Here is a 21,909-nt window from a genome sequence, read left to right on the forward strand (position 1 = left end):
ATACACTGACCAATCAATAGCCAACAGTTCAGTTAAAAAGGTTTGCCTGTTTTTTCTCTGGGCAGTGCAGAGTGAGACTGGAATAGAGGAGCTGCAAGCTCCCCGTGATAACGTAGGGCCAGACCAGGGCTTTGCCCTCAAGTACTGCAGATAGGCATTTCTCTTGGAGTTTTGTTTGTTTATTTAAAGGTGCAGACTGCCAAAGTTTGAGTTCATTACTTTTAGTGTGCTGTGTATGGAATGATGCCAAGCCTGTGGCCACAACTGGTGGACTGTGCAGGGTGTGCCTGCACTACCACGCTTGGCCTTGCTTTGCACTACCTGCCACAGTGAAATAAAGTTGTCTAGAAATTGCACTGTGTATTACAGTCACACAAATCACATGGTTAAGGGGCATTTTCAGAATCGGACCATCAGAGCACCTTAGAGGGAGTATTGATCCTAAGAACTAGATGGAAAGCCACGAGCTGCTGGGTTCTATTCCCAGTGCTGACAGCAACTGCCTCTCTGGCCTGAGGCATATTACATAGGGCTCAGTCCTGCAAACGGTACTGCGCAAAGTGTTTACTACCATGAGTAATTCCTGGGATGGTTGGACTAATCAGTAGTAAGTACTGGGTCTGGTAGTAAGAGTTTGCAGGATCTGTCCCTTATCCTCTCTGCCTCAGTTATCCTATCTGTAAAACTACTAATGAGACTTAGCTCACAAAATGGCTTTGAAAGAGAATTAGTTGACATTTGATAAAGTGCTTTGAAGATGACAAGTGCTAAGGGTTGGGTTGTCGTTTTACAGGCAATAACCTGAATAAACATAAATTCCTATTAAAAACTTTAACCTACAGCTATCATGGGTCTTGTGATAAAGCTCAACCCATTGGAGAGTGTCATGGGAGCATAAGTACTTTCATGAGTCTCAATGGTTTGAGTCTGTTAAGGCTTGTTGACTTGTTGACCAAATAAGCACATGCAAAATTTAATGGAGGATTCTCCATCACACAACAGATATTATTACTGGACCGCTCAGTGTGAAACTTAACTGGGTAGAGGGTAGAAGCATCACTGCTGAATGGTCTTTGAACCAGAAGCAGTAGGTGATTCCTAACTTTTGTGTCTGGATTTAAATCGGGAAAGAAGATCTTTTAAAGATATTTTTTTCTTTTCTTGCTGTTAGTAATATTAGCTCCTTCTCCCTGAGGTCAGTAATCATGAAACAATGCTGCTTGGTCTCACTCCAGTTCCCATTGGTAAAGAGCCCATTATATCACAAAACACCAACACCGCAAATGTCACTTAATTTAGTTTGACAGACAACCCTGTTGGCAGTCTCAGGGGACAGGTCAAGGACTGAGTGGGCCACGAAGATTGACCAACCCTCTCAACCTTAGAGATGCTCCATCCAGGCCAGGGATAAGGACCAATGCTGATGTAGAGTAGGGAAGCTTGAGTGTACTGTACGTGTTCTGGTGATAAATAGAGGACATTAGCCTGCAGGGCTGTCAGTCTGTCATCTTTCATCAGCATTATATTTGCAAAGTTTCAGATAACAACAACAAGAAGGATGTACAGTGATGTTAGTGGGGGATGATGTATTAAAGGCCATTCTCACTGTTGCTGAAGGTACTGATATTCCATTCTCTTCTCCCTTCCCTCATGTTTCTTTCCCTCTCAGTCTGTGGCAAACGTTATAAGAACAGACCTGGACTGAGCTACCATTATGCTCACACTCACCTAGCCAGCGAAGAGGGGGATGAAGCTCAAGAGCAGGAGACACGCTCCCCACCCGTCCACAGAAACGAGAACCACAAACGTGAGTAGTGTTTGTTTTTGTCATCCCTTCAATCTTTTTTTCAGGGATGTTACCTCCACCTTCGTCTGTGCATTTCAGCAGTTGCTAAAATTGTTCTGCTTCTTTGTGAATTAGTAGAATCTGGATGTTTAGTGGAGCTAATTAACTTCAGCCTGCCCTGGTGCTGAGCTCAGCTAGTCAAGAATTCAGTTCAAACTCAGCATTAACTCTGCAGCAAATCACTCTTCCATCACTGCTCCTGTGGGGAGGAGATGACAAGGGAGAGGGAAGAAAGCCCCTCCTGCCTGTCATCAAACAGCCTCTTAGTGATTAGCGTGGAGATCAAGAAAATGCATAATTTGTGTCAGTGCATTCTCTGCTATTTTTCTTTGAGAAAAGATCTTTATTCACTTCTCAGTTTTATGGTATAAAATTATCAACAAATGCCCCATGACCCCACATCCCTAAACACCACTTTCTAAATATTAATCTGGAAAAATCGAAGGACTAAAAAATTATCTGCACAGATCTGATGGCACAAGAAAGGACAGAAGGGCTGTGCTCTGGGAATCCTAGCACCAAAGTAGGGGGAAGATAGTGTGTTTGCTGGCACAGGAAAGCCCATTTTAACCTTTTTAAGGCACAGGACTGGGAGTCAGGAAATCCATATTTTATTAGTGCCATTGTATCACTTAGCCCTCTTCTGCCTCAGTTTCCCCGTGTGCAAAGTAATAATTGCTTCCCACTCAGAGATATCATATGGTTAAATTCATTGATTTTTGTAAAATACTTTCAGGTCCTTAGATGGAAAATGCCATTTTAGTTCAAAGTAATTATTATTGTTGTTTATTATTTATTGACAACCAAATGAAATGCTTATCAGTATAAAATCCAGGGCAAATTCTTTTCTTCCTGACATAAGTATAAAGGAAGAAACTTGGATCTAGGAAGCCATTTCCCCCTTAAGCAGGATAATCCATAATTGTCTCATGTGGTTGTGGGGAGGGGTTCTCCTTTCTCCAAAGCATCTACTATTGGCCATTGTTGGGTTGGGCTGATCCTGCTGGGCAATCCTAAGGTTTTTATCACTTTTCCGCTCCACCTTTTCATGTTTAACATGTTTACTAAGATGTTTTGACTTGTCCAGAAGCAGTTTTGACTTGCTGAGTTGTTGATAAACTTGAATTGACCATTACTCCATGGAGTTACTGTTCTGGCAGGCTTTAGAATATCACCATCTGGCCATTATCTCACAGGGAGCTGTAAGAGAGGGTTTTTTGTTTCTTTATTTTGTATGCTGTCTCTAGATTAGTTTTCTGTGTCTGAAATAGGGTCTACGATACTTATCTACCTGATGGGGCTTTTGAGGCTTAATTAATTTGTGTTGATCTTAGCCCTGCACAGAGAAGCAAACTGAGAAGGGCACACAGTCCCCCACCATTCAGCTTGGCACAGGGGCCAGAGGGAGGCCAAGTTCTTGTGGTTCTGAGCTTCAGGGACTGGGAGAGGTTAGCACTGTGAGTGGTACCAAACTCCACAAAAGGAGCTGGGGAGGATGGAATGATATACCTCCTTCATTCCACGCCAGCCAGCAAATCTGGGCCATTGTGGAGGGGAGCGCACTCTGCTCTCTGAAAAAAAGTGCAGCAAGAGCTGCTTGGACTTGTGTGTCTCCCGAGCTCCTGCAGGCATTGTGCTTGATGCAGGTGTGATGCCTCCGGGAGAGGTGGCTGGTGTGCAGCCTCAAGCACAGAGAGTAGCTTAATGCCACAAGCATCCCCTTTGCATTTGTAAATCACTCTGAGATCCAGATCTTTGAGTGGAATGTTCTCTCTGCTCAAGAATCAGTGGCTACTGAGAGTGGGGACAGAAACCACGTAAAAGTGCCAAGAGATTTGTGCTGGGGGGAGTCACAGTAGGCTGGGAGGCAAATCTCTGGACTGGCTGTTTATTCTCTTTTTCTGTTTGTTGGTTTACAGCCTGGAGATCAGCTCTTGCATATTTCCTCTTTCACTTGGCAATATTTAATTTATGCTGCCATCCATCTTCCATGTGAATGCTAATTGTCCACGTTGCTAATATACAGTCATTAAATAGCCCCTTTGTACATGGGGATGGTGGGGAGCCAGAGCATCAGATCCTTCCTTTCCCCTAAGTACTGCTGGGCATGTGTTATGAATTAGATTTGACAGGTCTGCTGTGTCACAGGGTCTGGGCTTCAAAAATCCTCTGTGTGTGGGCTTGTGTGGGGAGGAGGGGATGTTAATCCAAACAGCTAATCTGCAACCTACGGAAGAGAAGGGCCAGAAGTACAGTAAACAGCAGGCACTGATTATTTCCTTAGCAGTGTGGCAGAGAAATACAAGCAGCCTAATTTAGAAAAGGCAAAGCAAATCCAAAGCAGCCATTTGGAATTTGCAGTGCTGTGGGAAGTGGGGTCTGTTGCAGTGAGGTTCAGGCAGACTGCTCCAGTATGAACTTCTTGCCATTTTATTCTCTCTACCACTCCCAAGTCTCCTGTTCAGTCACTGCTTGCAGCAGTATCCACAGTAACACCTGCCCTGCTGACACAGAGTAGAGTCTCTTCCAGTCAGTTATTGATCCTCTGACTGGTGCCATCTTAACAGTTGATGGTGTCTCATCTCTCTCGCAACGCTCCTCTGTCCCCATGCCCTCAATCACCCGCAGGCCATCTTGGATGGCTACATATATGTTCCAGGGACTGAAAAAAAGATTTATATAGGAACAGCTTAATTTAAACTGACTGGCTTCTGATGGGTCTGTATCACAGAACAACAACCAGCCCAGGTGGGATATTCCATTTCTTCTGAACCTCTCACTCTCCTTATCACTATTTCGTGGATTTTGTTGTCTGCCTCACTCACATATAGTTCAGCCTTTCCCAAATCACCTTCTCTGACCTCCTATTTTCCCCTAAAACAAGGAGCCTATGCTTTTTAATACAGGCTGTGACCATGCAGCTGATTTACTTATATGTCTCAGCTCACTCCCTTGATATGGGGGGGATGTCCCTTCCTCAAGACCCAAACTTGCCTTCGTCCCATACAGACTTGTTATCTAATGTTGCAAATACTTGTCAGCCGGGTTTGAAATCATGAAAAAGAACGTATAGAAAACTGCTTAAAAACCAAGGAAACCTGAACCCTGACAATAGAACAAAATGGTTCCACATCATGTCAAACCTGCTCTTCTGCTGTCTTCATCCTTCACTATTTGGCATTGGCAAGATGTGAGCTTCGAGCCCGGGGTGAGTCCATGAATCTGCCACTGAACACATGTTGCAATATATGTACATCTCACCTAATGTTATAGGATGACTTGAGGTAGCTGGCGCCTGCAGATTTTAAAAGGTTTGTAAAGTGGGATTTTTATTAACTTGATATCTGTCTATTTAAATATATGTTTCAATGAATGTGGTATTGTAAAACTAATTTAATTGCTAAAGGAACAGAAAGGTGTGTGCCTGTCTGTAAGGAACAAACCTTCTCCTTTTAAATGGGAGGGAATCATCTAAGTGGCACTTTGCTTTTTAAAACTTAAACATTAGGATGATTTCTAGTGTTCAGAAAAATTAGGGTCTCATAGTACTGTCTAAAGTCAGTCATAGTGTGAACAGATGCTGTTCAGACTTCATGTGCCTGGACATCTCTTCCAATACCAGTCCGGACTTGCCACACGCTCTGCTAATGCTGCTGCAGTCCAGAGCATTCACACAGCTCTGCTAACATGCAGATTTAACTTGTCAAACCAACTGCTGTATGAGTTCAGGGCATCTGCCAATTTTGCCCATTTCTATGGCAGATCTTGTGATGTGGACAAATCTCTACTTGAGAGATCAGTCAACGGCATTTGTGTATTCTAAGCATAATTAGATACCTAGTCTTCAAAGATAAAAAATTAATGCACTAACCTCACTGTGCTTCCAAGCTGTCCTCCAGCTCCCCCACACAGCCTCCTTTGAAACATTTTTATTTCCATCCAGGCAGGGGTCTGGAGATGAATAAATGACAAGAGCCAGCCCCTCAGTTGGAGATGAACTGTTTGTTCCTCTCCACAAGCAGCATCAATTTGAAAAGCTACATCAGGCCTCCATTTCTCTGCCTTAGTGCTGTTTCTCACTGGGGAGGTGATAGGAGCTACATTTGAATGCAGGAATGCTCCAACACCCACCTTCCTACAGGAAATCCTACAGCAGGTGCCTTTTCAGTGAAGAGCTGCATATGCCCTGATTAGATATCTCATTAGTTTATTCCATTTTTCTTTCTTTTCCTTTGTTGTTTTATATAAAGGACTGAATGTAAATGTCATTTTAAAATGAAATTTGATGGTGCCGTCAGACTTATAGCATTAAGGTTGCATAACAGGTTCCATTTGTACCCTCTGTTTTTAATTAATCATAATTTTCCCAAACATTTACCTTTTGGGCTGACATTTTCCATGCCTGAATGTTGTGGGGAAGTTTGAGGAAACCTTGTTCAGTCATTATGAATGCAGGGAGGGTGAAAACATACATTTCCCCATTATACAAAATCTTCTTGAGACTTTAAATGGCTGGGCACAGAAATTTTGGCAGGAAAGTAGCCTTCATTAAGGAGAAGCACTTTGAAGTGTTTTGGAGGAAATTGATCCTGATTTGACTGAGTAATTGGCCTTTAAAAATCATATGCTGCATCACTACCACTTCCTCCCTCAAAAAAACCAAGGTTGGCTCAGGTTCGGGCCCTCTGAATAGTATAATTCACATATTTATATTTTTTATTATAATTTTTCTCTCACCTCTCGACTCCTTTCTCCAAAGCAGAATACAAACCCAAGAAAGCTCCCAGTGTTTGACTGGGCTTGAAATTAGTTAACATGAGTTCACACATGCCTCATGGGTGCAATTTCCATCCTCAAAGTGCTCTACGTTTAGGAGGGACCAATGTGTGCCCATAATGTACTAGCCCATTTTGGATGAGTGCAGAGCTGCACTGCCCCAGTGTGAGCTCCAGGATGGATTGTGTCACAGGTAGTGTAATCCCTCCCTAAGTTTCCGGTGTGATGGGAGTGCTATATTTCCGACCCTAAAAGTTAAAAACTCATAAATCAGATCCCTCCCAATCCTGAGAGAGGCCCAGAAACCAGGAGATTTTAATATAATGGGTTTTTGGTCTGTTTTCTCATTTTTAAACTCACCCTGGTCATCTCCAGTGTGCGCTGGACAATTACCATGTCGCCAGCTCTTACAGATTTATAGTGAATCACATGATTTTGGCCCCCTGGTGCAGGAGCTCTTGCTAGAAGATTCAGCTGAGATCAAACTGCTCAAATTTGTATAAAGTGCTGCCTGACGGCTGAGAGCTAACACCTTCTCCCCAAACCCAAAAAATCCAATTAATTAATATGTCCTCCCAGCCCCACACCTGCCCACCCACAGCCCATCAATTAATTATGGTCCGTAGCCCCATAGCCATTCCTGTGAAAATGGCATCAGATGCTCCCTGTCCTACCCAAAAACTCCTCTTGGCTCATAAGGGGAGGATGGGAGAACCCTATCTGTCTCCTGCAGAAGGTCTGATTTGACCGCTTTTCCCACTACCCCACCTCTTGGGAAAGACCTGCCAATCAGGGCTATAGAACAGGGCTAGAAATCACACGAAGGCCGGAGCTTCTTGTGTCATCACGAGACTGATTCCAGCAGGGGCCAAAATGCTGCTATGGGAGTTGCCAGTTCTGGGTGTGTGCAGATTGTGCCATCTCTTTGGATGGTGCAGCCTTCTTCTCAGGCTTGCATGGCAAAGAATCTGGCCATTTCCTATCATTTTGTTTGACTTGCATTTTTCCTCCCATGAGTTTTGATGAAAAAGTTGTAAACATAGTTTATAGGAGAGAGCAATACATAGAAGTATATGTGTGTGAGTGAGCGTGGTGAGAGAGAGAGAGAGACAGAAGGTGGGTGAAGTGAACTAAAATTTATTTGAGCTCCACTTGGCCTGTCCTTCACTACACCCACAGATTATGCCATCTACCTTGTGTTATTCTAATCCAGAGCTCTGCCCTACACTAAAAAACTGGCAGGTCTGTGCAATGAGCCATTCCCTTTGCAACCCACCCCCATGAATTTCTCCATTTCTCACTAAAAACTGGGAATAAGCCAGGTGGAAGTGGGTGCATCTCCAGCTGGGAATTCATCTCTTGCTCTGTTAGAGGGTGGCTTTTCCTGAGGTATATCTTCTAGCAGCTGCTCCCCCAAACTCCCATTGATGTATTTTTATATTTTAATTTCTTGTTTTTTGAGTCTGTCTAGTCTCTGTAGATTCATTTTGAGCAGCAAAATAAGGGGACATGCTACAATTCCTTACACTTGAGAGATGAAGTAATAACAGGTGGCAAGACCAGAGGCAACCGGAGCTAGGATTCTGGTTGCTATGGAAACATGTCAGCCCTTCAGAGGGATGAGATCTGTCAGCAGTAGGGGGGCAAAGAGAGCAAGAGAAGCACAGTGGCACTTACCCTATAGCTTCAGATTATATATCATCGAGTTCTCCAAGGGAAAACTTGAAATACACAGGATGGGTTATTGGCTGGCTTTGAACTGAGCTGGCAGCCAAATGTTGGACGTAGATGTGAACGGTGGGGAACAGGTACAGGAGGGGGAATCTGGGCCTAAGTTTGAGACAAAGAAGCTTGTAATATTTTCTAAGAAAAATCCATTTTTTTTTATTCATTGCAAAATATGGGCTTTCAGGATATGCTCCTCTAGGTATCCATTATGGAATATTTGGCCTCACGTGGAAGCAAAGGGCCTGATTCAAAGCCCTTTGAATTCAGTTGGAAGACTTCTAGTGATTTTTGTGAGCTTTGGATCAAGCCCAAAGTGAGTAAGGCAATAGAGGGAACCGCCATGTTGTGAAGATTATTATTACCCCTGTTTACTATGGCAGTGCTGAAAGGCCAGCCGAGAATGGGCCCCCACTGTGCCAGGCACTGTACAAACACTAAGTGGTAGATGGTCCCTGCCCTGAAGAGCTTACAGTGTAAATAGACAAGACAGACACAGGATGGGGGAAGGGGTAGAACACACAGGCAGAGTGAACTCTGAGATGGCAGCAAATGGAGTGTTAGTTTCATTTATTTATTTGTTTATGTGTATGGGTGGTGGGTGAACCCCCGCATTGGGGAGGTTAGCCTGCTGGCTGCGCCCCTTCTGCCCAAGGCCCTGCCCCCTGCACGCCAGAGCCTCTATCCCCCCCTCGGCAACTGGAGGAGCCCCATGGCCTGCCCACCTCAGGCCCGCCAGGCCGCCCCCCCCAAACACCTGTACAGTCCCAGCTACACTGGGTTGAGCTGCCAACCCCCCTGAGCCGGCCACACTGAGCCAAGCTAGCCCCTGGACGGGATGGGCCCTGGCCCCACCAAGCACCAGGCCGAGCCATTGGCCCCTCTGGAGCTGCCGGCTCAGCCCCAGCCACACTGGGCCAGGCCAAGCCGCTGGCCTCCTCACACCTGGCCAGCCCCTGCGCACGGCTGAGCGAGCCACTTCACTCCCCCGCCAGACCCTCTGGCCCACTGCTGACTCGCCGTGTTCCCTCCTCACTTCCTCACCCCTGAGGAGGAGGGACGTGGCGAGCAGCAGCGGGTAGGCAGCAGCAGACGGTGGCAGCCTCGGGGCAGGGCCACCGCGGCTCAGGTGGCGGGTCGGCAGCAGCTGTGCCAGGGTTGGCTTAGCCTTCCTTTGCCTATTATACCTGCTGCCTATGTTTATGTGGGTGCATTAACTTAGGAGAAGATAAGATAAATGGAAAGAAGGAGGATGGGAAGGGGGTGGATAGAGCAGGAGTAAAGAGGGTAAGAAAGTCCCTTTTTAATGGCATCCATCTAATTGTAAGCAATTTGCTGTATTCATTTAAAGTAGCAAACACCAAAACCCCCCAACCTAAAACAAACACCTCCATCCTGATTCTTCACTACATTGCAACTTGTGTGGTGGTTGTGAAAAGTAGGTGCAAAACATTACCGAATGAGAATTCTCTACTCATCGCATGGTAGCATTTTACACGCAATTTGCATCCAAGTTGCACAAATATAAAGGACTACAACATGGTGCAAGGCAATGGAGAATTAGGCCTCTTCTTTGCAGTGTTGCCAGCCCCATGCATTTAAAAATCATGAGTCAGGCCCCAAAAATTGAGATTGGCATAAAATCCATTACATTTAAAAAATAAATATGGAGTTCTTTTTATTTGCCTTCTGGTTTATGAGCCTCTGTGGTTCGCTTTTCAAGTACAGCTGAAACAGTTCTAATTTTGAAATGCATAACAGGGACAAAAATTCTCTGTAACCATGAGGACAAGAAGCATTTTTAAAAAAAAAATAAAAGCTCATATATTCATATGACTCCAGGAGTCACAGAGTTTAAGGCCAGAAGGGATCTCTACATCATGTAGTCTGACTTTCTGTAGATCACAGGCCTCCAACACCACCCAGCACCCACACACTAAACTCAACAATGGACATGAGACAAAAGTAAATGAAACCTACAGCAGACTAGGCTGTTATGTGCCACAATGAGAGAATAGGTGGGACTGAGATGCACCAGTGCTAGAAGCCCCCATAATGACAGGGAAATGATTAAATGAAATATACCCAGATTAGCCCAGCAAGTGACCCGCACCCACATGCAGCAGAGAAAGGAGAAACTCTCCAAGGTCACTGACAATCTGACCTGGGGGAAATTTCCTCCCAATCCCAGATATGGCATTCAGCTGGACTCTGAGCATAGAACCATCCAGCCAAGTACCCGAGAGAGAAAGAATACTTAGTGCCATCTCAGACCTCTGGCCCATCCTACTCAGTGGCCCATCTCCAGCCATGACCATCCATGATGCTTCAGAGAAAGGAGATAAAAAAACCTCCCAGCATACACTAGGGGGAAAAATCCCTTTCTGACCCCTGTCAGTGGCCAGTTGAAATCCTGAAGCATGAGCTTTAGGAAAATAAGACATAAACTGGAAGTGAGATGCCTTTCTATTGAGTCCTGCCCCCTGCCATCACAAGTAACCCCATCATTCAATTGCACTCATACATTTGCCCAATTCTCTCTTAAAACTAACTAAGTTGTTTGGCCCCACAAGCTCAGGCTTTAAGAAAAACACAATCTTGTTTAGCCAAACCCAGCATTTTTAAAAATGTGTTTTGAACTGGAACCCTATGGAATTTGAAGGTTAATTTGCCAGGATTTCTGAGATCCTTTTCTTTTGGTTTTAAACCAAATGTTTAGTGGAGCCTAGGTCTTTTCTGCACAAAAACTCACAGTAGTCTGATGACAGGTGTCTTTTTCAACTGATTTAGTTAAACTGGTGCAAACCCTTATGTGGACACCCTTAAACCATTTTTAAAATGTCTTGTATTGATTTAGTTAAGTAGGTATAAATCTGTATGTAGACAAAGCCTTTGTTGAAAACACCGAGCCACATTTAATTGAAATAACAAACTGCACCTGTGAATATGACCTGAACAGACCTGTTCAGTCAACGGTTCATGAAACTTTTGGGAATCCTGGTGTGAGTTTGGTGTTTTGTGTCTTTACAATTTTTTTCTATTTTATTTCTCTTCCCTGGTTGCTTGTGCAAAAGAAAAATGACAGGGAATACTGGCTAAGGCTCTGATTTTGCCTGTGGTTCCATTAGCAGAGACCCCATTTATTTGGGATTCTGTATGGACACAAGGATTGCTAGCAGATTCCAGTGGAGGATCAGGGTCTAACTGATTATATGAGGAAAAGGTGACATTTACTGTATGCAAAGTGCTGCGAAAGGCACAAAGTACACAAGCTAAAGAAAGAGAGAATGGTTTTCCCCCTCTAATTTCTTTCTGTTATAGAAACCCTAAGAGTTATTTATAAAAATCAAATAAATGTAGGTAAAAATGTTTAGAGTAAGAAATGGAATGTTTAAGCTGACCGTGTTTCTTTAAAAGAAAAAAAAGTAAAACACTTAGAATTGCTCAGTATCAACACAACCTCTCCACATGTTAAGGGAGAGCAGGACATTGCTCACCAGACTCATCCATTTGAACAGGATGTTCAGAAGAGCCTCAGAGCTCTGGGCCTTGGTATGTAATGTACTTAAAATGAAAGTGATTTGTACAATTCGCTTGTCACCCTAACTGAAAATATTTGGGGAAGGCTATTGTCACCAAAGTCATCAAATTAATGTCACAGCGAAGAGGAGAAGGGAGAAATGTACATAGTGTGTGCTCTTTAAGTAAATATGCTTTCTAACCTGCCTGCAGCCCAGAAAGGACCAGACGGGGCCATCATTCCCAACAACTACTGTGACTTCTGCCTTGGAGGCTCCAGTATGAACAAAAAAAGTGGCTGTCCTGAGGAGCTTGTGTCATGCTCAGACTGTGGACGCTCGGGTAGGTGACTTCTCCTTGCAACTTTCTAAGATGAAGAATTTAGCGCGATTCCCTTTTTGCTCTTTCTGATGTTTTGGGGTAGTTGCTTATTGTTTGTGGGGAAGGATGGTTGTCAGAGTTTCTGTTCTGCTAATGGGCTAACCAGACAATTATGATCTAATCTGTGAATCTATCTATATAATGCTATATTGTATTTATTGGCTGCCATGAACATAAGTACTCATGCTTGTTCTTATTTAAATGGAAGGAGAAAATCCTATGACAATGTTAAAGGATGGGCTCTGTCTTCAAATGCCGTAATTACAAATGTAAATTACTTTCAAGATTTATGAAAGTTGCATGACGAGCATTTCCATTGATTACACATTTCATGCATTTCTTCATCCAAAAAAGAAAGAAGGGGAAATTACAGGGTAGGCATGGCAGTAGCTGTCAAGAATTATCCTCTTACAAGATGACTATCATTAATTTTGTTTAAAGAGGTTTTTATTTATCTGTTTTCTTCCTGTGTCTCTTTTTAAATTTAGGAAGTTGCATCTTTCCCCATCCTGAGCTGTCTTTATTTCTGAGTTGTTGGTTGTTTTTTCTTTTTTGTCCCAGCTGAGCTGTTATTTTTGGCTGGGGGAGGGAATTCCAATTCAAATTTCCCAATTGTTGTGATTTTTTGGAAAGGGGGGAGGAAGGCCATGGATTATAAGTGAAAACAAAAGAAAACATTGAAATTTGAAACCTTCAAAATTGCTGTTACTTCTGTTCTTTATTCACTGGAAATGTTTGTTGCATAATTGCTGATAATGTAGAGTGTTCTGGTACTGAAATAACAGCCTGCTCATGCTCTCATTGAAATTAATATCAAAATCCCTATCAAATTCAAAGGGAGCAGGACTGGGCCCTAAATGACAAATGTCCTCTACCGTTGTTCTGACCTTTGAAGACAATTACTTATCAGTGGACCAATGGCAACCCTTGGTCTTCTAAGGGCTTTGCTACAAGTGCTCTGCAAACACTAACATGAGTCTTTTTGTGCTTTTGTGTTTGCTTCATAATAAAGGAGAAGAAGCTTACACTGTCTACACTGACATACTGGAAAATGACGCCCGTTTTCCCTTTTGCCTGGGGTGTTATTTCCCAGCCTCGCTCATTTCAGCGTTGCCCCAATCTTGCACAATGACAGGGATCAAAATGTTCTGTCACGTAGCGATTTGTTACGGTAATTTCATATTTGTCTTCAGAACATGACTGAGATACACTAGTTTGTTGGCTTCCTCGTTGTATTGCAAAGTAGATTATCAGGCCTCGTGTAGCTGTTGTATCCTATCTGTGGACAAGCCCCACAGAACAATTCCATTAAACACTTTTTACACATTCTCATCCGCCTGAGTCATTTACAAGGGTTCTCCATCTGTGTGATAGATGTGTGATGAGAATGCCTAAGGTGCAACTATACATAGATTTTTAACCTATAATATTAATGACTAGTGGTTGCCATCTTTTACTTTTCTTGGTGACGAAAGACAAATGGAGGAGAGGCCATGTGCATTCTTTTGTTTCTTCCCAGTATTCAGTCAGTCAAATCACATCCCTAGGAAGTGATTATTTTACTTACCGATTCTTTTGTTATATTCATTTCCTTTTGGGGTACAGGATTTGATCCTAAGTCTGTTCCTTAGGAAATACAGTATAATTGCAACAGAGCTGCTTCCTTCAGCTTAAGGGACCAAGCAATTGGTGTATCATCATGTTAGTTAGTGCATTTGAATAACACCACAAACCTCCCCTACCAACACGATGCTTTCATTTTCCTAGGGCTCAAGGGCCATATTTTGCCCTGCATTTCTTGAAGTGGGATTCTGACATCTGTACTGCAAATTACATATCACATTTGATTCAGAAAAAAGTTCAGTTTTACAGATTTCAGTATTTAACTTCTCTTTTTAAAGTTTTGTTGTTGTTTGTTGTTGTTTGTTTGTTGCTCCTGATGTCTGTGCTGAGGATTTCTTACCCTATATGGAAAAAATGGAATGAAAGACTTCCAAACTTTCGAGTGTCCCCCAATGCAAATCATTCTTTATTTTAGCAGTTTTAGCTGCTAGATGGTGTAGATTCATTTTTGTTTTTCACAAGTGACTCCATAGAATTTCTAACATGGAATATATTAATTTAATGAATATTTAGTCTTTAAAATGTTTTTCACTTTGTCTTCAAAGGAGCTACTTTAGGGCAGAGACAGGAAGAGACAGAGATGAGAATTTTTTTAAAAACCCACCCCATTGCAATACTGATGAAATACCTAGTGAGTTGTTATTCTACAGCAGCAAATTCATGACAGTTGATGCCAATCTGAAGGACAATCATTGTACTTAAATCTAACAGCTTCTAATTATTTATGTGGTCTAAAAATCTTTTAAAGCTGATCAAAGTAATCAAGAGAGAATAGTTTTAATGTCTCTTGAAGAGAGGAAAACAATATTAACCCTTTCGCTGCCATACCTACGGGCATCTGTGTTATTGTAGGTTTTTTTCTTTAAAAGAGAAACCAACCCCTTTTTACCTTTTCTTACTGCTATTCTACTGTCCTATGTTGTTGTTGATTTGTGGGCACACACACACCTACTGGGTTTATAGTCTGCATTGTTTGATAATTATGATGATTTAAAAAATAATGATGATGCCTGTTGCTTAACCCATGTGCTGATATATTCATCATACATGTCAGCTCATTTGGGAAGAGAAGGCAGGAAGGAGGAAGCAGCGCCAGCACGCACTACGGAGGACTTGTTCGGTTCCACATCGGAAAGCGACACCTCAACATTTCACGGCTTTGATGAGGATGATGCGGAAGAGCCTCTCTTGAGCCGAGGAGGCGGCCATGGTAGCAGCTCTCCCTCTACAAATAAAAAGGGTGGCTGCTAAAATAACTAAACAGACACAGAAACTCTTTGAGCGATTTTCTATCCTTTTTACTACTATGATTATTATTACTAGGTTTTTTTTTTAATTTTAGATCCCTTTTTTCCCTTTTGGGTGTGTACACTGAAAGCACAAACGTATAAAACATAGACTACTTCAAAGAGACAGAAAGTTTTGATTCACTTTTTATTTTTTCATTTTACTTTGTTTCCTTTCTCCTCCTCCTCCTTTCTCTCTGGAAACCTGAAATGTGGATTTAGTTTTTTTTTTAAATTATGAGCAGAGTTGATTTTCTCATCTTTTAATATATAACAGCAAACCACAAAAAATACAAATGGGTTGGAGAGCAGAAACCCAACCTAAATCATTTTTTAATTATTATTATTATTTATATATTCTATATATTATTAGAAAAAAGACTTTTTAAATAAAAAATACAAAAAACAAAAAAGCAATGGACATCTACTTGATACTAGAACTGTTTCTAGAAAAACCACTGTGGGGTGGATTGTTTGAGATGACAATGAAGCCCTTGGTTTGATGACTTCTGCAATGTGAGATTTTGCACTTACTGTAGCGCGTGGAATTTGTGACTCCCCCTCACGTGCTCCTCTACCACTCACCCTTAGCAGCTTGAAAATGCAAGCAGCTCTGAAGACCATGACATTGAGGAACACATTTCCATCATTCCTCTGGACTCCTCTGCACTCGTAAGAGATCTCCTCCTCCGCCCCTCCAACCTTTTCATCTCCTCACTCCGTGCAGCTTTTTTTCTCTTTTTTTCCCCTCTGCTTCACCTTTCACCTCATGGAGAGCAATTTTCAAGCACAGGGATGGAATATAAATGGCAAGTCACAGACTCTGCAAAGACAAAACGGCTGAAGGAATGAATCATTGAAGAAACTAAAAGGAAAAATACCTCACCTATATTTTTCTTTCTTTCTTTCTTTCTTTTTTTTTTTTTTTTTTAAATTCAGACACACATTTTGTTGCCCAGATTTTTCTTTCTCTGTAGTGTCTTGTGAGGCACTTTGTGTTGTTTTTCAATAGCTTCTCTTGAAATAAACCAAAGCAATACTCACTGAAGTCCTGAGGGCAATGGAGAAGAGAGTGATTCCCTCCCAGCACTGTCCCACGACCGAGGAGCCATGCGACAGATTTGAAAGGTATGTCCCAACAGAAATGTTTTTCAGCCACTGTGAACTCTTTGTGCGGTGGATTTTCAACAAACCATTTATTGTTTTATTATAGCAGTAAGTCCTTTAAAGTAAACTGTGTGATTGTGTTATGTACCGCAGGCTAGATCCTGTTCCCTATTAATTTAATGGGAGTTTTGTAGGAGCAGGCTTCGGCCCAATACGTATAACTAGGAATAAAGCATACCCAAACATTAAGCGTGTAGGTTCCACCCTGCAGTCCTAATGCTCTCATTGTAAGGACTGCAGGATTAGGGGTAAGGATATATTTTTGTCATTTTATAGTGCCAACATAAACCATAAAGGTGAGATGCTGACCCCACTGAAGTCAACGACAACATTTCCATTGTCTTCAGTGGAGTCAGTTTCACGCCAAGAGGGAAGCTTGAGTGGTGTGTTCATGTTCCCAGAACTCATGATAGAAACACATGCATGCACTGTAGACTTTGGGTGCACATTGTTCTAGTTCTTGAGTAAATCATGTCCAAAAGGGGCTGGTTATTTCCATTACTCGCTTTCTTTTGCTGGGGCAGCCCAGCCCAGTTTGTAACAGGTATTTTATGGCTCCTTCAGCCTTTTTGTTACATTCCAGTGTTGAAATAAACTCTAATCCTGAGTGTGATGCTTCTGTGCATCTTTATAGTTGACATCAAGAATGAAATAACTAATGGCCAGAATCTGCCATCAGATATGCAGGTGTAAATCCGGAGTGATGCCATTGACTTCTGGATTCCATTAAGAATCTGCCGTTAGAACTGTAGAAAACGATCCTGCATAAAATTACAAAATAAATCTGTATTTTTATATATAGTATATATTAATGCATGTGTGACCCAAAGAAAGTTTCCTTTAAGGCATCCCCATGTTGGTAATCTTTTCCTGTTGTTGTTCTACTGGGCTATGTTCCCACTGCTGTGTCAAGTCATATTATAATCGATCAAATGTCACATCAATGGTATTTTGACTCAACCATGTCAATGAAACATGAACATTAACATTCACTCTTTCCACAATCATTCTGTTTGTTTGAACAAATACATGGAATAGATTTCTAATATTTTGTTTCTACAGTCTGCAGTTTGTGAAACTCTTCTGTGTTTATTAAAAGCTTAAATTCCATCTTGCTTCTGATGGCAAGCCACAAGAACAGAGCTGTCCAATTATCTCAAATCCCTGAAAGAATAATAGCCTTGTAGTCATTGTTTTGCTTATCTATCTGTTATTTTATTCATATATATTAGAATCCAGACATTAAAATGTGAAGACTGAAGGAATGAAAGTCAGGGTGGAGGATAGTATGGAATGGAGTCCGCAGTTGAATAGACACATTGGCCACATTATTTTCTTACTGGCCCTAATATGAATCCAGAGTAATACCAATAAAGTCAGTGGAGTTCCTTTGGATTTGTGTCAATGTAGCTGAGAGCAGAATCTGGTCCAGTAGTTCTGAAGACTTAAAAGGAGGCTATGAACTTGAAATCTAATATATTTCAAAAAATGAGTTTAAAGTACTTTTTCACACTACACCTGCCCTTCTCCCTGTCCACCCCAGCTAATGTTTATGGGTTTTCAGTCACATTTGTAACTTTGTATTTTAAACATGTTTTTCTCTCTCCTGTTGCTGTGTTAAAGGCCACACAAGCAACAGAGGACACTGACTATACAAAGGAAGCAGTAGAACTGTTGATTCACAAAGTGCTTGCAAATGCACAAAGTAAAGAAACTTAAAAAAATACGTTGAGAAGAAAATGTTATTTCTTATGTCCTTCTGCTACAGTTATCATACTATAGGGCAGTGATGCCAAACTTTTCCTGTTGTGCCCCCCCTTACCAGTAATGGAAGCCCCCGCTTACCAGTAATGGAATCTGACCATGCCCCCTCACCCCCATTACCTCACAGCCAGGTTGAAGGTGGAGCTGGAGCAGAACTGGGGATGCCAGAGGAGCTGGGGCTAGAGGCTGAATTGGTCTGTGGGTGGAGCAGGGGGAGGAGCGGGGGGAGGAGCATCTGCAGCTGGGGCTGGAGCTGGGCTGGGGTGGAGCAGGGGGAAGAGTGGAGTTGTGGCTTAGGCAGAGCCAGTCTGGGATCAGAGCTAGTTGTGGGGCTGGATGGCACCCCCATCCCATCCCACTGTGAGGGCTGGCCTGGGCCCTGCCACGTGCCCCTCTGAACATTCCTCTGTGCCCCCTGAGGCAGTTTGGAGACCACTGCCATAGTGGCTACTTGGAATTATAGTAGCCAAAAAAAAAATTCAGACAGAATTGTGATTTTTTTTAAAAATTTGACAGTGTTCCTTTAAATATATAGAGACCCAAAAAAGGGTTGAATATATTTTGAAGGAGCAAAGATTCATGGGAGTAATGTGGAAGATGGGTTAACCTGGGAAAGGTAGATGCTGGAACTTTGTCCTTTTTAGTCTATTTGTCTATGTTTTAGTGTCTAAGTGTAAATTGTTCAGGGTAGAGATTTTGTCTTTGCCTGTCTGAGCAGTGCCTAGCACAATTCGGGCCCTACTGGAATACAGATGATAATCAAATATTAATAATGCATTAAATAATGGCTTACTTTCATGAATAAAGTTATGATGACCATATATGTCAATTTGTGCCTGTAGCCACTAGGTGCCCACCTTAATGGCAATGGGGCAGGGGCAATGCCCTGCCCTCACTAAGAGTGCACAATAAGCTCATGTATAAAAATGCCAGCCAACATTTATTAGTAGTGTACAAAATGCCCAGTAGCTATATTTTGTGTGTGTATGTGTGTGTACACTCCTTGGATTGATCTGCTCCTGACAGATGAAGGAAGAAAGGATAAATGTATTGTGGAGGAGGGCAGTGTAGTCATGGAACTTCTTCAGATGTGCTCGCTATGGTAAAATAACAAAGGCGAGGAGAGAGCTGCAGCTCAGGGTTTAATAGGACAGGCTGAGCAGTGTGAGAGTGTAGTACAGGAGTGGAGCATGAAGGAGAAGCTGGAGTTGAAGGCTGTGGTCATGGAGTCAATATGCAGAGTGCAGGGCAGTCAAGGAAGGGAGAAGAGAGTTGAGAGCGGTGGAGGAATCTGAGAGATTGCTGGTGATTGAATGTCACAGACAGTGATGCTGAACAAAAGGTGTGATAACAGAGAGGAAACAAAAATGCAGTGGTGGGAGAGGAAACACTGCCTGGTGAAAACCAGGCTGGGAGCGTGGCCATAATTGTGACTATGGAAGTGATCATCGGAATAGAAGTTAAATACACCCAAGAGTGTTGAATGGTATTGAGGCATGGGATTGAGAATAGGGGAAGAAGGTTGGCCATAGAGGTCAGAGTTGAAAGCATACGCAAGTCCACAGGGGTGCTAATTGATACTCTTGTAGGAGTGGGGAGAGGAGAGTCAGATCACATGCAGTTTGAAGGCAGAGAATATGTGAAAGGAGCTGTAATTAGCCAGAGGAAAAAGGAGGCACCTGACACCACCAGCACCACAGACTTCTCAGTAGGGGTGGGGGAGTTGCACAGTCCTAGTGGAGTATCCTAAGAAAAACAAGCCACTGACCAAACCAAGAAGGCATAAAGAGAGTTTATGGACTTGAATTCCAGGACATAAATTGGGTGTGGGGGAGGCTGGGGGAGAGAAATAATCTCTTAAACCCGAGGGAAATGTTACGCTCTACAACCTCAGGATATGTCTACACAACATTTTGGAGTGAACTCCCCAGCCTGGGTCAACAGACTTGGGCTAGCAGGGCTCTAAAAATAGCTGTATAGACAGTGCTTTGAAGTTGCAGCTCAGGCTGGAGCTCAGGCTCCATTGTTTCTCAGGTTTTATTTTTCAGGCTTTTGTATGTTCCTTAATAATGTGGGGGCACCTTCCCAAGCACCTCCCAACTCCTCCATACCAAAGGACTTCAGAGCACTTGCAGGAAGACCCACAGCTTCTTGATCCAACCCCTGCAAGCTCTCCTTGAATCTTAGTGGTAGGGCTAGTGGAGTTTGAGAGTGCAGCACCACTTGAGCAACTGACTGGTGGGAGGAAAGGCCAGGTAGAGTGTCCAGGCCATTCTTGGTATGCTCCAACTCCTGGGATTTAATTAAAGGGCCTGCTTAACACGAATGGACCTTGCCTCATACTGGAAGATGGCAGTTTAAAATCTTAAACAGAATATTGCTGATTGGGTGATTTATAAGCGGGTGGGGAATTAACACAGGCCTAGCTGATATAATGGCTAGGAAATAAATGTGTATCATGAGCTTTATTTGGGCAAGTGGCAAAGAAGGGACGGAAATAAAATTAGCTCATATTTTCCTCCCTCTCCCTTCCTTACTAATTTTATGACTTGTATCAGAATGAAGCAACTATGGGAGGATTACCTACAACAAACTAAATATCGCCTACTAAAACAAATGAGCAGCTCACATTAACTAGTGTCTCCTGTGTTCTGCTGCCACAGAAATCAGAGTTTCACCATTAGCTTCAATAGGATCAGCATCAGAGGGGTAGCCGTGTTAGTCTGGCTCTGTAGAAGCAGCAAAGAATCCTGTGGCACCTTATAGACTAACAGACGTTTTGCAGCATGAGCATGAGCATAGGATCAGCAGTGGGCTTTCTGGGTTAGTTTCTGCTACTGCAGTCAAATCGCACTGTAAATACACTAGTTAATGTGAGATGCTGGTTTGTTTCCGGATGCGATATTTAGTTTGTCAAAAGTAACCGCCTCCATGTTGTTTCGTCTTTAAGCTTTTACATTAGTTTCTCATTTTGAGTTCAAATTTGCCATTTTACAGCTCTCTACTTTGGTTCTTGGTTGGAGACAGAGGCTCAGATTGCTGCCTGCTGATGCGTGGAACACATCAGAGCTGCATCCAGATAGCGGCTGAGCCCAGCCAGTTCTGGGACACCATCTGTTATGAATACATTCTCCCCCTGCTGTTGTCCCATAATTTGGTGAATTGTTTTCATGACCATTAGAGAGGGTCTCTAAACACAATCTCTGATCTAAACACCTCCAAACTCTGAGTGTTCAAAATGTGGATCCTGATCCAAACTCTTTGGCCTAGGCTCATTGCTAATGGCAATCAATTTTGCTTAGCCTACTCCTCAGGCAAATGTCTTATTGACTCGGCCGGGAATTTTGCTTAAATAAGATCTGCCCAGTATGTGTTTTACTGTAACATAAATTGATGCTTGCAATAAGCCCTATTCTTCCTGTTTTTTGTATTTATTTGTAGGTTGTAATTATTCATGTGTTTGTAAAATATATATTTAATAGGGAAAAAAACTTTTGAAACATTTTAGAGTTCAAACAACTGAGTTGGCACTATTATTCATATCCCTCTATCTGTCTTTAGTATCTTGAAAAAGAAGAGAAATTATAATATAATTTTGAAACTTCAAGTTTCATGACTTTAAGGCCTGTTATCTCATAATTTACTGGAACTAGAAATGAGTGGTGTGTCCAGAAGGAAAGGGGAACTCCCCTGTCTCCCAGCATCTCTTTCTGTCATCAATAGTTTCTGAGGTTTTGACTCTTAAATGTATCACAGCTCCATGACTGAATATTTCCTGTCCTGGAACCGCTGACCATTTCAGTATTGGGGATGAAGGAGATG

General features: G+C 42.5%; 1 protein-coding gene across 13 annotated transcripts in view; it reads left to right on the forward strand.

The window, feature by feature from the left end:
* Window positions 1-21,909, forward strand: part of DPF3 (double PHD fingers 3) — a 262,881-nt gene that overhangs the window by 205,768 nt on the left and 35,204 nt on the right. For 12 of the 13 annotated variants that reach the window (XM_045013994.1, XM_045013997.1, XM_045014000.1 and 9 more), the window contains 2 exons: window positions 1,670-1,807; window positions 12,080-12,208. In XM_045013994.1, the coding sequence (XP_044869929.1) occupies window positions 1,670-1,807; window positions 12,080-12,208 (267 nt within the window). Of the gene's footprint in view, window positions 1-1,669; window positions 1,808-12,079; window positions 12,209-14,924; window positions 16,285-21,909 lie in introns of all 13 variants that reach the window. The other variant, XR_006578911.1, reaches the window with a different exon arrangement.

This window comes from Mauremys mutica, chromosome 4, assembly GCF_020497125.1.
Source record: "Mauremys mutica isolate MM-2020 ecotype Southern chromosome 4, ASM2049712v1, whole genome shotgun sequence".
NCBI lineage: Eukaryota > Metazoa > Chordata > Testudines > Geoemydidae > Mauremys > Mauremys mutica.